General features: G+C 33.5%; 2 protein-coding genes across 2 annotated transcripts in view; both read left to right on the forward strand.

Annotated features, from left to right (window-relative positions):
- Positions 1-4,259: 4,259 nt before the first annotated feature.
- LOC111711295 (coiled-coil domain-containing protein 12-like) lies at positions 4,260-7,465 on the forward strand (the record flags this gene model as incomplete). The annotated part of the gene is made up of 6 exons (XM_023485619.1): positions 4,260-4,336; positions 6,215-6,263; positions 6,598-6,688; positions 6,775-6,825; positions 7,179-7,224; positions 7,384-7,465. Coding segments are annotated over 6 exons (396 nt in total), but the record flags the coding sequence as incomplete, so codon positions are not given.
- The window catches only part of LOC111711296 (bromodomain-containing protein 1-like), a 29,807-nt gene continuing 20,660 nt past the window's right edge, over positions 7,175-16,321 (forward strand). The window contains exons 1-9 of the mRNA XM_023485620.1: positions 7,175-7,224; positions 7,384-7,591; positions 8,037-8,118; positions 8,981-9,046; positions 11,137-11,238; positions 12,856-12,900; positions 13,578-13,670; positions 15,187-15,267; positions 15,396-15,515. Coding sequence (XP_023341388.1) covers positions 7,527-7,591; positions 8,037-8,118; positions 8,981-9,046; positions 11,137-11,238; positions 12,856-12,900; positions 13,578-13,670; positions 15,187-15,267; positions 15,396-15,515 — 654 coding nt within the window. The 5' untranslated portion in view covers positions 7,175-7,224; positions 7,384-7,526. The remainder of the gene's footprint in view (positions 7,225-7,383; positions 7,592-8,036; positions 8,119-8,980; positions 9,047-11,136; positions 11,239-12,855; positions 12,901-13,577; positions 13,671-15,186; positions 15,268-15,395; positions 15,516-16,321) is intronic.

Raw genomic sequence — 16,321 nt, forward strand, 5'->3', positions numbered from 1 at the left:
GATCTCCCTGCCACAGATAACCTGACAATCTCCTTCCTTCCAAACAACTCCTTACCCATCATACATAACTTGATATGTGTAACCAATTATATTCAGTATCGTTAATTAACTTCGGGCCAACCACTCACAACAACCTACCCTGGTTAGGCGGGTCCAAACTGCATAATAAATTGTGATTGCTTATTTGAAATATCTCATGCTTTGTAGTTGAATAAAAATATGAAATGAAAATAAATACAGGAAAATAGGCTGTAATAGGCTGTACATGTAAATATATACAGGAAAATAGGCTGTAATAGGCCGTACATGTAAATATATACAGGAAAATAGGCTGTAATAGGCCGTACATGTAAATATATACAGGAAAATAGGCTGTAATAGGCCGTAAATGTAAATAATACAGAAAAATAGGTCATAAATGTAAATATATACAGGAAAATAGGGCTTCATGTAAATATATAGAGGAAAATATGCCGTAAATGTAAATATATACAGTAAAATAGGCCGTACATGTAAATATGTCAGGTACAATACAATACTACATGCACATATCTTTAGTACAATTTCTACAAAACTTAAATCCTTAAGTACGTGTTATTTTCTGCATTATATTATGAGGATTATTTCTTTTCAATGATATTATTTGCGATCCTTTACTTTTTTGACAAAATATATTTATACTGCTATATTATTCGACATTTTTTTTATAATTCCTTAACGATTTTTCGAAATTTTTGTGGGTTCTCTATAAGATTAAGAATTAATTGGAGATACTTTTTGCTTTGGATTACAATTGAGATTTGAGAAGATAAAAAAAATATACGGAAACCGTACATGGATCAAAAATATGGGGAAACATATTGAAACAAAGGGCAAACCATTTGATAAACTGAGAATTTTTTTTAAACATAATTACAATATTGTGAATAAATGCTAGAAGTACAATGTACAAATATATATACGAATTTGCTTTTACCCCAAATTACAATTACAATATTGTGAATAAATGCTAGAAGTACAATGTACAAATATATATACGAACTTGCTTTTATCCCAAATTACTCTCTGATAAAGAATTTATACGATCGAAAATAACAAAAACAGAAATATTCTGACAAATAAAGAGAAGACTTTTGACATTACATGATATTGATGGAGTTTGATGCAAAAATAAAATGTCCTTAAAATATTTTTAATTGTACACTATTAGAAAACTACCAGTACATTTTTCTCCTCACATGTTTGTCAGATTTCCGATATTTTTTATAAAATTCATAATACGTTGTGTGCACTCGGTATGTGCACATGTGTAGTGGAAAAAATTACATTTTGAAAATTTTATTTTAAGCCCACCAGTAGCGTACACAGGGGGGGAGGCAGTAGTCCTCTTGCCCCCCATGGGATTTTTGGGCAAAGGTAAAAATCAGGTGTTCTGGGTTAAAAAAAGAGCTTGCCCTCATCATCAAAGGGGTGTTTTCCCCCTTAAAAAGTATAGTTGAAAATTTTCTTGGCGCTTCACGCCATTTATTTTCAAAATTTACCGTTGTATTTCCATTTTATCTAAAATCTCCACCCCACTGCATACTTGATAAACAAATATAGATAGCTATATGCATTATGCACAGACGCGTACACAGGGGGGGGGCAGTAGTCCTCGTGCCCCCTGGGAAGTATGAGCAAAGGTAAAAATCAGGTGTTCTGGGTAATAAAAAAGAGCTTGCCCTCATCATCAAAGGGGTGTTTTCCCACTTAAAAAGTATGGATACTAGGAAATTACCAAAATTTTCTTGGTGCTGTGCGCAATTTATTTTCAAATTTTACCGTTGTATTTCCCTTTTATCTAAAATCTCCACCCCCCATACTTGATAAACAACTATAGCTATATGCATTATGCAAGCGTTTGGCATGTTTTCCCAAAAATACTGAAGGATACATTTAAATATATAGTCCGTGGACTTCAAGGGTAAGTAGTCTCAGGAATTGAGAGAACTATACAGAGGGATACATTAAAATATATATAGTCCTTGAATTGGGACTACAGTGGACTAGAAAGGGGAGTAGTCTCAGGAGATTACTCAGGACTTCAGAGAGTAATACAGAACTAAACAGAGGGAAACATTGTAATATATAGTCCTTGAATAATAAATGGGTCACCTAGGGGACTTAGTATACTTAATATAGAATAACAGCATTTTTAAGGCCAGGGGGGGGGGCAAAAAAATTCGCGTGGAAACTTGCTCTCCTGGCTTAATTCCTGTGTACGCGCCTGACGGTGAACAAGGTTGCTTTTAAAAGGTGATTTAATAGATAACGATTTTTGGACCCACCCCCCGCCAAGTCCATTAGTTAGACGAGTTTTAATTGATTGATTAACGTTTATTTCTATGTGCATCCAAATTGGCAAGCACCTTAAATGTGTTAGACGAGTTAGACTAGTTGCTCTGAGACTGAGTGAGCCAAGAGTAAGACTGAGCTTGAGTCCTGACTCTGATGAGTGATCGAATGCCGCGTTATATATTTAAGTAACTTTTCAAAGATGCGAAAGACGACATATTCGTATTACCAAACCAAATATTAGTGTACAGTAACAATAAGTTGTTTAGTTGCCGGATTTTTCAAAAACACAAACAACGATTTTTTTTGCAAAAAACTCGTTGAGTAAGCAAGAAATTTTCAATTTTGTTCAAATACAATATTTTTCAGACAGTTAAAGTTTATATTTACAAGACTTTATCTGCCAGATGGGAGAAATAGGTAATTTCTGGGTTTTAGATTGGCTACCATATTATAAACCTATAATTCGTTTCTTCGGCCTGAATTTAATGAATTTGTAATTAATATATCAAGGCGGAATCCAGATTCGATTAGAAAATAGGATTTCTACTGTGTAATTTCGTTATGTGAGATGAGATCTGCCAGAATTTCTTTATGCCGTGATAATATATAACTAAATTTGCCTCTATATGTTAAAGGTTAATAGGAGTTGGCGTGGAGGGGGGGGGTCTTTTAGGAAAATAGGCTGTAATAGGCTGTACATGTAAATATATACAGGAAAATAGGCTGTAATAGGCCGTACATGTAAATATATACAGGAAAATAGGCTGTAATAGGCCGTAAATGTAAATAATACAGAAAAATAGGTCATAAATGTAAATNAGCAGATTTAGATGTATAAGTTGATAAGATGTTTTGTTCTGAACCCTGCACATCCAATTTTACAGTAATGCACATCAAACTTGTGTAAAGTAAGACGACATTTAAGCTTTTATTTGTGTTTTTGATGTTGCAAAGGTTTACCAGTAGCTTTAAATTATTTTATCTATTGAAAAGGGAGTGTACAGTTCATCGCACAATTGCTTTGTTTATAATCATTGGATTACTTTTAAATCGTAACTTGCGTCCTACACTCGTCTTTCTATGACACAGTTAAAGGGTCTCACTATATATAATATAACCCGTCCCAGCGTCCTACCAAATTCCACAGCGACGAAATCTGATCATGATCAGATTTATTAAAGGGAGTGACCGGCAATGTATTAATTAGTTTACTGTAGAATTTTGTTACATTTTTTGTCGTCGTTATTTTAAAACAATCGATTTTCATAATGTAACCACCCAAATGGATGATTTTAAAAGTCGATTGCTTAAACTCAGTAATTATACATCATTAAAACTGTTTTATATGTCTGAAATGAATCCTAAAAAATTTCTCCACAAATCTACATTTTCAGCAATATCTGGAGTACCCGGCGTTGCCCAGATTTATATTATTATTTATAGTCATGGTTACTCCTGCCGTTTACTAATGCTTGCTATTATCTATTATTTCATTTGTTTTGGCTGAAGTGCCCGGGCCCTGCCTTACTCCTAGTATTTTAAAAATTTCAATTTTTTAGCTTTTGCCGCCCCTGGGATAAGGGATATGCATGGGTTCCCTAAAATTGTTTAGTCAATTTTGTCCTGGCGTTTGGCCAACTATAGCAAACATAAAAAATATATATATTTGAGCTGAACATAAAAAAATATATATATTTGAGCTGAACATAAAAATATAAATATTTGAGCTGAACATATAAAAAAATATATATATTTGAGCTGAACATAAAAGATTTACATATTTGAGCTGAACATAAAAAATATACATATATGAGCTGAACATTAAAAAAATATATTTAAGCTGAACATAAACAATATACATATTTGAGCTAAGTGCTTTATTTTAAAGATTTTTCCCTTGGTTTTATTTAAATGATTTCCAGGGTGATGGAGGAGTAGATGGTGGAGATGCTAAGAAGGAGAAGGAAGAAGAATCAGATTTACCTAAACCAATATTCAGGTTAAGCTAGATTTATCTTATCTAATCAATCAGTAAATCAATTAAGATCTTATCAATCAATTAATATCTTATCTTATCTGAGTTCGTTTCCCATATGTCCATTTGACAGCTCAAATTTTATTTTGAAAAATCTTTTTTGTTTGTTTATTTTCTTGTGATTTTTAACAAACATTTTTAAATTTTTTTTATCGATTTTGATGGTTATTATATCGTTAGAACTGACGTGGGTCAACCCAGACATTAATATATTTTCAATAAATGTGAAACTAACATCTACTTTTTACTCTACAGAGGTTTGGTCCATCACCATCAACGAATTTTAAAAATAAGATCTCGTCACCAATTAAGACCTCATCAATCAATTAAGATTTGATAAACCTATAAAATTAAAGAGTGACAGGCACTGGTAACGCCGGTTTCGTTCATCTCCTCTAGTTTTTATAACCAAGTTTGACTAAAAAAGTAATGTTAAAACTTAAAAATTATCAAATTGCATAATTGAATTCGCATTTAGTTTCAAAATGTATAAAAAAGGGGCAAATACAAAAGATTTGATTTCTCTCAAATGTCGTCTTCCTTTCAAATTTTCAATTAATTGACATTTGTTCGAGGCATAGATATAATATCTTGCGTTTTTTTTCTATCAAAATACATTAATAAACATCTAAAAGTGTCAAAACATAACTTTGATCTCTAGCATTGTGTAGAAATCATGAAATGGTTAAAACACCGGGAGATGAACTCAGGGGTGTGTATTTTATCGAAAAATCATCCCTCTCCCCTTCTTTGAAAACAATATATAAATTTTCTCTTAAAGATGTGTATTTTTTTAAGGTTTTATTTTCTGAATTGGAAAATTTATGTATTTTAATGAGTAAAAAGAGTGTAAAACACAAAAGAAAGAAAACTTGTCTGTCAATGTCCAAAATTCCATTTTTCCCCATATTATTCAAAAATCGTTTCCGGGGTGGTATTACAAATATTCACACTAGGGGTCTTCATTTTTAGGGTCACTTTTGGTACAGAGATGCAAGGTCGCCAGAAAGTTGCAAAATTTTGCAAGATTTTCAAAAATGATTTTTAAAAAATTCTTAAAATTTTTTTTCAGGGTGCGCCAATTGATTAAAATTTCACCTTTTTTCGTTTTTTTTTTTCACAAAAATTGTAATATGCCCATCCCTAATTTGGTTATCAACATGCAACTGTATATATTCTAATAATAGTATCTGCCTACTATACTGTATTAAACCAAGTACAACTATACTGTACATATTCAAGAAATAGTATTTGCCTACTATACTGCATTAAACCCAAGTAAAAATGTACTGTATATGAGGAGTTTTTATGATTTAATTCTTCCATTTCTACTAAAAAGAGGGGGGACACGCCCCCCCCCCGGACAAGTTGAGATGATACTGTCCAGTTTTTGCGTAGTTCAAGAAACCATTTTGCGCACACCTTTCCAGTCAAGATAGGGTTTTAATTTTTTGTGTGTGTATTCTAGACATGTTTATATCCATAATAACTGATATGCATGTTGATAACCAAATTAGGGATGGGCATACTACAATTTTTGTGAAAAAAACGAAAAAAGGTGAAATTTTAATCAATTGGCGCATCCTGAAAAAAAATTTTAAGAATTTTTTAAAAATTATTTTTGAAAATCTTGTAAAATTTTGCAACTTTCTGGCGACCTTGCATCTCTGTACCAAAAGTGACCCTAAAAATGAACACCCCTAATTCACACCTGTGTGAACTGGCGCAGAACACGGCGCGCTTTCCGCAAGTTCTAGTTTAATACAAAAGGAAAAGTGTAGAGATAAGAAAAGGTAAAAAGATATTAAAATAGAATTAAAATAATATTGAAATTTTGTTTAGATCTTACAAACCGGTTACAGAGGAGTTAGGTGCTAATGTTCTACCGACGGTAATATATTTTCTTTGAATCCAAAACATATCAGATGAAGAACTTGATTTATTCACTTAAAACCTTAAAAACTTAAAAACGTCGTTTCTGTAAATACCCTTTATTGGCATGTTATTGTGAATATGTATTAAAATGTGTATATGGGTGTTATTTTAGGNGTTGTTTTCCCTCTGAAAAAATCAATTTTAAGGTGAAATAATTGATTTTTCACTGTTCATTTTTTCCTTTTAACAATCACGGAATGGCATAGTGGACAAGATTTAAATGCTTAATCCCAAGATTCACTCTCAAAAGTTATAACTTCTAAGCTAAAACTAATATTGAAGAATACCAGGCTGAACCTGCGAATGTGGAAGAGGTAGTCAGAGAAACTATTGAAAGCGCTAAAGGAACAATACTGGAGGACTTGGACTTCATGAACTTAGGTTAGTTAATATATTCCTGCAACATTCATATCATTCTATTGGTACGATTTTACCATGATTTTAACATTAATTGGTTTTTTTTGTAGCTCCGCGGAAACCGGACTGGGATTTGAAGAGAGATATTGCTAAGAAACTAGGCAACCAATTTACATAAAAATTCCATTCTTTTGGAAACATTTTATTGCTCTAATTCTACTAATATATATTCATTGGTGGCCTTGCTGATATAAATTGGTAAAACAATAAAACCTAAACTAAAGATTGCGAATTTACTGCTTACTAGTTTGCGGATTTTTTCCATTTCTGTACATCCGACCTTTATTAAATTTTAGGATTAGATAGAAATAATATAGTCAATTATCTTTGCTTTCCTATCCTTCAGGTTTTAAGAAAAAGAGAAGTTTTGCGGATTTTATTCGCAAATTCCTTACTTGTATGCTAAAAAATGTTTTGTCAAAAAATATAATGTAAAATTGTTTTAACTTCATAGAAAAACTGGAAAAAAGAACTTCAAGAGCCATTGGTGAGATTATTAGGTAGGAAACCAGAAAATATTATTCTTTAAATATTTCTTGTCGGTAACACAAGTTAAAAACTTATAATTCAGAAGACGGTACACACTAGACACTAGACACTAGACACTAGACACTAGACACTAGAGACACTATTTTTTATTATTATTTATTTATGTCTAGGGAGAGACTGAAAGGAGTGGATCTAGCAGATGCAGTTGCTGCCGGAGCCTCTCATGCTGCCGCGTCACAAGAAGACGATTAATTATCACAATAAATGATAAACTTAACATTCTGTACATACATTCTTTTCATTTCAGATCAGAATGGGGTCAGATTTTAATCTGAACGCCTTTTTAGAAGAGATGAAGGCCTGTAAACCACCCTACAGGAAACCCAGACAACTTCAAAAAATTATAAACTTGTGTTTCTATCACCACAGATACCCATAATCGAAATTGAACTAAATGATAAGAACTTATTTTGAAGAATTTCCCCCTTTACCCTGAGGGGAGGGAAATGGTTTTTTTTGTAGTCGACATCAACTAATAAGTTTCCCGCCCTTTTTTGAAACTTCAAACTTTTAAACTTTTGTGCGAAATCCAATTATTTTCCCCAATCAGCAATAAAAATCGATACAGTTAACAACGGTAATATATTGCTAGGATATTTTCTAAGACCTATAACAATTAATTTCAAACTTGTTTGAATGATTTAATTTAATTTAATTTGTGTTTATCTAGATAATTGACGGATCGACTGATTAATTAAATAATCAATTTCTTCTTGATAATTGATCAATTGATTTATAACAGAATATTGTCTGGTGGGTCCAGGTGTCCGTTTGAGCACTGCGGTAAGGTTTACAAATCCTCCTCAGGAATTATTGCTCACATACATCAGTGTATATCTGACAAGGTAATAGGAGTTTATATTCATTGAAATGTCCGGGGAGTGCAAATTTTTTAACTTTATACTTTTCCCAATAAAACCCAGCTTTCCCAAAAATGTCTATTTCAGCGATAACAACATAAAAAGAAATTTTAAAAAATGTTTCAAGAAAATGAGCATGAGAGGCTGCTTTTTGGGTTTAAAACTTAACAGTCAAGTCCTAATTTTTTATTTTGCACTTTAAAAAATTATTAGAAATCGTTGGGACTAGGTTATGCTTTCTTAGTTGGAGTGCGTCTGAATTATGCAATACAGGATCCCGGAAGCCATGTCGGAATTATGCAATACAGGATCCCGGAAGCCATGTCGGAATTATTCAATACAGTATCTCGGAAGCCATGTCGGAATTATGCAATACAGGATCCCGGAAGCCATGTCGGAATTATGCAATACAGGAGCCCGCAAGCCATGTCGGAATTATGCAATACAGGATCCCGGAAGCCATGTCGGAATTATGCAATACAGGATCCCGGAAGCCATGTCGGAATTAATATTGACTGAATTTCGGAATTTGCCTTATTGCCATAATTCAGGGTTACCTATAAAGAATATGACATAAATGACGACCTGAAACTGTTCAAATAAGACTATCTTGAGGTTGAAATTGAACTCTTCTACTTATTTAAGTTTTTAAAATGTATATCAGATGATTTGGCTGACATAGAAACAAGCTTCCAACCACAGGGTAGCAGCAATTCGAGAAAATGACGGATTAAATTCTGTACAGTCGTCTCTGAAGTTTCATCATTTGTGTGTAACCCTGTACAATATACATTTATGTTTTCGAAGGAAGTCCAGATTTTCTATTTTTATCTCGATATTATTTTAGGAACGAGAAGCAGAAGATGAAGGAAAGGATTCTATTCCAAGACCTTTCTTTGGTTCCCCTCAAAAGGTAATACTAAAAAACATGAGTTTTTGAAATTAATAATTTTGATATATGAATTAATTCTGAATTTAACCTTTCTAATATTCTATACCTTGACTCATTTTCCATTTCATATTAATCTAGGTTAAAACCAAAAAGGCCAACTAGGCGTTATATAACGAGGTTGGTGGTGTGCATAGTACTGCTATTGTGTACCCACTCACATCAAACTACCTGAGTAGTTCGTTGAAAAAGCCATTATTTTTTCGAATAAATTAAAATTTTTATTCGGGAGAATTTTTGCGAGCCACCCTTATTGTATCTTATGTATTATGTCTTACACTTATTATATTATTAAATAACGCCGCAATTGGATAGTTTTCAATTGATTTTGAAATACGTATTGAATTCTTAATCAAACTTTTAAATAATTAGCGCAATTTTTTAACTTACATCAAAGACTTTGGATTTGTATGATACTCGAGTTCGATCATTTAAACTTTACATTTTTAACTTACTTTGCAGAAAGGTTGATTAGAAACTTATTTTTAATTAAATAGAGAGAATCAATACATTTTTAAGATCAATAAAAGGGGGGGGGGGGCATGAAACGTATTACTCTCCGTAAAATTTAAACAGGTGTTTAAACATAAGTTAGAATTGTCGTAGGAGGCTGATTTTCTGCATGCAAACTCAGAATTATGTATATGACAACGCATTTTTTGGTTTTGAAGGAATCTGAGCAAAAGTGCGCGCGCGCGTTTTTTGTAATATGTTTTGCATGTAGTATGTCGATTCTGGGGTACTAGAAACAACGATTCTCTTTCTTACGTAAAAAAATAAGTTTCAGGACTCTGATCGGCGCGTTGCTGGCCATAGGGTAATCATGGGTTCAACCTATCATAGAAAAATGATTCATTTCTGATATCATTCTTCTTCTTACCATTGTTCTAAAAAATTAGTTTTGTGCACGGGAATGGATTGCTCTGATCTAAATACCTATAAAATTACACACAACATGAAAAACTATGATAGGTTGAACCTAAGAAAGAGAATCGTTCTTTCTAGTACCCCAGAATCGACATACTACATGCAAAACATATGACCCACAAGGTGACTGCTGGCTGCTAGCACGTCGATCAGAGTACTCTTACAAAAGTTTTTACTAAGAAATGGATAATTGTGCCCAATTACCTATAAATCGACATACAACATGTAAAATATGGGAAGATGACCCATAATGGAACTGCTGGTTACTAGCGCGCCAGTCAGAATGCTCCAATGTTAAATTTGACCTCGGAAATGAATTTCTCGTGCCAAATCACCTATGAATCGACATACAACATGTAAGTATGTGGAAAGATGATCCATAATGTAACTGCCGGCTACAAGCGCGCCGGTCAGAATGCTCGAATATTTATTTTGACCTCAGAAATAAATTCCTCGTGCCAAATTACCTATAAATCGGCATACAACATGTAAAATGTAAATAATGTACTTAGATCACCCACAATGTAATGGTTGGCTACTATCGTGCCGGTCAAAATGCTCCAATTTCTATTTTGACCTCGGAAATCAATTTGTTGTCCCAATTTTGCTATAGTTTGATGTATCTCATGCAACTGTTATTCTAACTTAGGCCAAACTTAGCACATCAGTTTTCAAAGATATTTTCTTTTATTGCGTGCCTTGTGAATTTTTTTAGTGCATATTCGTTTCAAGAGTGTCAGGAAAAATGTTCAAGTGCAATTAATGAAGTTAACATTGATTTACTGTCAAAAAAGTCGCATTTTTTCACAAAAAGCGCGCGCGCACTTTTGCTCAGATTCCTTCAAAATCAAAAAATGCATGTACTATACATAATTCTGAGTATGCATGCAAAAAATCAGCCTCCTACGACAATTCTAAGTTATGTTAAAACACTGTTTAAATTTTCCGGAGAGTAATACGTTTCATGCCCCCCCCCCCCCCTTTATTTAAGATTAAAATCAAAATATAGCTTATAATTAAGTATTATATAAAGCTGCCAAATTTTCCAGAAGCAATTCTGAGTTGAAGCATTTTAAAGTGTCTTCTTTACACGAATTAAAAAGTTTTCTTACATTAGTATACTCTAGGATAGCCTGGTATACACTGAGTCTGAGAAGATGGTTGAGTTTGAAGCAGATGGCAGGTTTCACAAGTTCAGCATATACGATGCATTACAGCTTGTCACCAAGGAATACAGGATTCATTAGTATATTCAGATCTTACGCAGTCCCAGCTTGGTTTTGAAACCCGTTTTTACATTAAATAGATCTTAGTCAGCTCCAACTTGGTTTTGAAACCCGTTTTACATAAAATAGATATTTTTCAGTTCCAACTTGTTTTTGAAACCCGTTTTTACATTAAAATAGATCTTAGTTATTTCCAACTTGGTTTCGAAATCTGTTTTTACATTAAATAGATCTTAGTCAGCTCCAGCTTGTTTTTGAAACCCGTTTTTACATAAAATAGATCTTGGGCAGCACCAACTTGTTTTTAAAACCAGTTTTTACATAAAATAGATCTTAGGTAGCTCCAACTTGGTTTTGAAACCCGGTTTACATAAAATAGATCTTAGGCAGCTCCAACTTGTTTTTAAACCCCGTTTTTACATAAAATAGACCTTAGGCAGCTCCAACTTGGTTTTAAAACCCGTTTTTACATAAAATAGATCTTAGGCAGCTCCAACTTGGTTTAAAACCCGTTTTTACATAAAATAGATCTTAGGCAGCTCCAACTTGGTTTTAAAACCCGTTTTTACATAAAACAGATCTTAGGCAGCTCCAACTTGGTTTTAAACCCCGTTTTTACATTAGATAGAGTTTTTTTGTTTGCATTGTTTTTACATGAAGTAAATCTTACGCAGCTTTTCTTTTTATTCTGCAACGTGTCTACATAAATAGATCTTACGCAGCTTTTTAAAAACCGCGTTTTTTACAGAAAATAAACCTCTATAAATAGATGTTTTTAGATGGTTATAAAATGGGCCTTACGCAGCTTTTTTTTCAAGACTATTTCAGATGAGAAAAGATTAAAAAGTTTTATCAGCATACATCTCTTTTAAAGTTACAGAAATCCTTCTTGGCTTTCTTGTTGAGTTATTATTTTTTGATTATTATTGATGTGACTTAAAACTAGTGCTAAGGATCCATTCCATTTTGCTGTGAATCCTGGATCCGTCCTGTGGAATATGGATCCGGATTATCATCTTAATCCTTATAGAATACTAGCTTAAGCACCCGGCGTTGCCCGTGGAATAAAAATTTAGATTTTTGAATAAAAAAATATGTGTTTTAGCATACGTTAGGTACCTCCTGCTACCCATGGGTTCCCCCCCCAAAAATTTTTTTTAGCCAATTGGGGCCAGCCGTTTTGCCAGTTATAGCTAACATATATATATATATACATTATATATGAGCAAAGAGCTTTTTATAATATATGGATTTCTACAGTTTTACTAATCTAGAAATAAATGGCGCATGTTTTTGTTCTTCGATAATTTTTAAGCTGATCGCATGATTTACCATGTAGAGACCAGGGACCAGATTTAATGAATAGAAAGAATTAGCTGAACCATGGACTGCCGGGTCAACCAGAAAGCGTGTGTGGCTGGTCAAGCAGGAGAGTTGTGGCTCAATTTTGTGAACGTAGTTAAACTACTTCTCCTTTTCATTAGATTTGGTCCCAGGAAAGTTATAATAATCTCCGATGAGTTGACTTTAAGGTTCTGATTCGGATCCAGGGAGCCAATATATCCTAAAAACTGCGTAAAATCATTATTTATCTGTAAATGAACTGTATAATCCTTACAGGAGGACTACGAGGCTAGTTTACCCCCTGATATGAAGGAGAAAATGGTGGGTGTATAAATTTTCACAGTTTCATAATTAATTGTTTGTAGTTTTTTATATGTTTATAATGTATTTTTTATCTATAAAGCAGGATTGATATGTAATATACATTATTTAGTAAACAAAAACTGTTAAAAAAATAGTTTAAATGGTTGAGAAAGCCTTAAAAATGGCAGAATATTAAATTAATATTTTATCATTAACTTATTTAGGTCAAGTCAAGTGTTTCATTATGCATTTAAAAGGTTTTTGATTAATTGTTGCTGAGCTGGGAACTTTAGAATGGTGGATATCAGGATTAATGCTTAATCCTCTGTTTTGGCTAATCTCGAGACTAACAGAATCTCGAGATTATGTTAGTCTCGAGATTAAATATTTAGATCAACAAATTAGATTCCAAGAGCGCTACATTCTTACATCTTACAGATTAATCTACCTCCTCATTTTTCAAATCTTATTCGTATAGATACCTAGTCTTATTTAGAGACTGACTTTAAATTACAAGTAGTTTAGTCAAGTCTAATATCTAGTTTTATTCTAGATATGGTTCAATGGAATTTCCCAAAACTATATCCATGTACTGCATACTCTTTTAATCTAGTTTTTAATTTGAAGTACGTAGACTGCAACTCTAATATTTGGAATTTATATAATGACCAAATTCTTAATAAAACTATTTTTAGGTTAAAAAAGAAGAAGAAGTTGCGAGTACCCCAGTCAGTAACAAGAACTCGCATAAAAAACGAGGAAAAGCTCCCAGATTTTCAACACCAAAGGTATTTTCAATAGATTTTGTTGGTTGGTCGGCTTTTGATGAGTTGGTCGGCTTTTTGATGGGTTGGTCGGCTTTTTGATGGGTTGGTCGGCTTTTTGATTGGTTGGTCCGGTTGGTCGGCTTTTTGATTGGTTGGTCTGGGTGGTCGGCTTTTTTGATTGGTTGGTCCGGTTGGTCGGCTTTTTGATTGGTTGGTCCGGTTGGTCGGCTTTTTGATGGGTTGGGCCGTTGGGTCGGCTTTTTGATTGGTTGGTCTGTTGGATCGGCTTTTTGATTTTTTGGTCCGGTTGGTCCGTTGATTCGGCTTTTTTATTGGTTGGTCCGTTGGATCGGCTTTTTTATTGGTTGGTCGAAATTTTGATTGGGTGGTCCGGTTGGTCGAATTTTTGATTGGTTGGTCCTGTTAGCGGCTTTTTGATTGGTTTGTTGGTTGGTTGGTTGGTTGGTTGGTTGGTTGGTTGAATTGATTGATTGATTGATTGATTGATTGATTGATTGATCGATGTATTGATCGATGTACAAAAATGGAATGTCACGTGTGAGAAATTGTTTTGTTTTTTACTGATTAACAGATTTGCTTAATGGTTCCTGTTTGTTCTTACTGAATGGGTCAATGATTGATAAGTTGACTATAACTGTGATTGATTGATTGATTAATTGATCAATTAGAGTCGCTGTTGAGTTGATTCCTCCCTTATCTGGGTTTAATATTGTTATTCTGGGATTATAAAGTTTAATGTTTCTTTGAAGATTGAGAGATTGGTTTATGATTAGTGGTTGAGTTTTGGGTTGATCATGAATGGTAAATGATATGTAGGTGAAATATGAACTATGAGAAGTGGTTGTTGAAATAAGGTTGGTGATAAGTTGATTTATAAGAAGATATTGCGTAGTGTTGGCCAATATCGGATAACTGACTAGTTATTGACTTATTAGAAGTCACTGTTATTGTTTGTTAAGCGTTGATAATAAGTGGTTGATTTATGAGAAGTAGTTGCCTATGTTTTGATGAGGATCCCGTTGATAATCAATGGTTGATTTATGAGAAGTGGTTGCCTATGTTTTGTTAGGATTCCGTAGATAATGGTTGATTTATGAGCAGTGGTTGCCTATGTTTTGTTGAGGATCCCGTTGATAATCAATGGTTGATTTATGAGAAGTGGTCGACTATGGTTGATTTATGATTTTTGCTTCGGGCAGACTGCTTGGTATCTAAGGAGTTTCTAGAAATGGACCTGCATCAGGCAGCCCGCCTGTTGTAAGTTTTCTCCCTAGGGAACCGTAGACTGCGGTGCCCATGGATACGTTTCGGCGGCTAGGAGCGCTGATCCCTTTTTCACCGAATGATGTCCGTTAATAATAATGAAAATATGGAACGAAAGTTCCAAACCTAACTCAGTTTCAGGTCTGGTCAAAATCATGGTTTGGAACGATTTCCTCTGGACAAGAGATTGCCTGGCGGATTCATGATGAACAATAAATTAATTGATTGTTAAATGAAAATCTAAATATTTCAGAATCCTAATCTGATGCCACGTAATCTTGAGAAGACGATGGATAAAGATGAAAACAAAGATATTCAGCCAATAGATAAAAAGGTAACGCAATATTATTAGGACACCTAAAGGGACTGTACACGTGATTTAAAGTAAATCTAAAGCAAGGCATGTCTGATTTACTGGAGGGGGGGGGCGGAGGCTTCACATTTTTACTCATATTCCTGTAGATGTTGAAACTGCCTGAAGCCCAGTATCGCGAGATTTCCAACTACGCTCTTAAACCTGCGGATTCTATGCCGGAGAAATATTTCAAGTTCGAGGAGAAAACTCTAGAGGAACTAGACAAGGTAGATGGTGGGAATATTTGCTAATAAAGATGTTTTTCCATCGATTGACAATTATTATTGAAAATGGCATTTTTTGTCGTAACTTTTCATCAAAACTGAAAGAATTACTATAATAGGGGTAAAAAACATTGTAAAACATAAAAAAACACATTTTTAAGAATTATCTGTTATTAACTTTCATGCAATTTTAAGCAGAAAAAAATTGTCGTTATTTTGAAAAACCTCAGTTTGTACTTTTGTCTTCAAAACAGTTATTTTCGTTCGTTCATTTTCAGAATTAACGGATTTTGCTGTTTGTTGACGGAATGCTCCGTTAATATCCTGTTTGTTGGCGGAATATTCCGTTAATTTTCTGTTTGTTGACGGAATACTCCATTAATTTTCTGTTTGTTGATGGAATGTTCCGTTAATTTTCTGTTTGTTGGCGGAATATTCCGTTAATTTGTTTGTTTTTTGACGGAATATTTCGTTAATATCCTGTTTGTTGATGGAATATTCCGTTAATTTTCTGTTTGTTGACGGAATATTTCGTTAATATCCTGTTTGTTGGCGGAATATTCCGTTAATTTTCTGTTTGTTGATGGAATATTCCGTTAATTTTCTGTTTGTTGACGGAATATTCCGTTAATTTTCAAAAACTGGTCTGCTAATGGAATATTGCCTAGTCCTATCTGCCTTAGACCAATAATGAGAAAGATATTGCCTTTTTTATCTTGAAAATTGTTAATTTCTGAAAAATTCCTTCTTTGTCTCTGCTGCATATATCAGAGTGAAAGGGAAATCGTAATTGGAAACTATAAATGTTC

Source organism: Eurytemora carolleeae, unplaced genomic scaffold, assembly GCF_000591075.1.
Source record: "Eurytemora carolleeae unplaced genomic scaffold, Eaff_2.0 scaffold986, whole genome shotgun sequence".
NCBI classification, from domain to species: Eukaryota; Metazoa; Arthropoda; class Copepoda; order Calanoida; family Temoridae; genus Eurytemora; species Eurytemora carolleeae.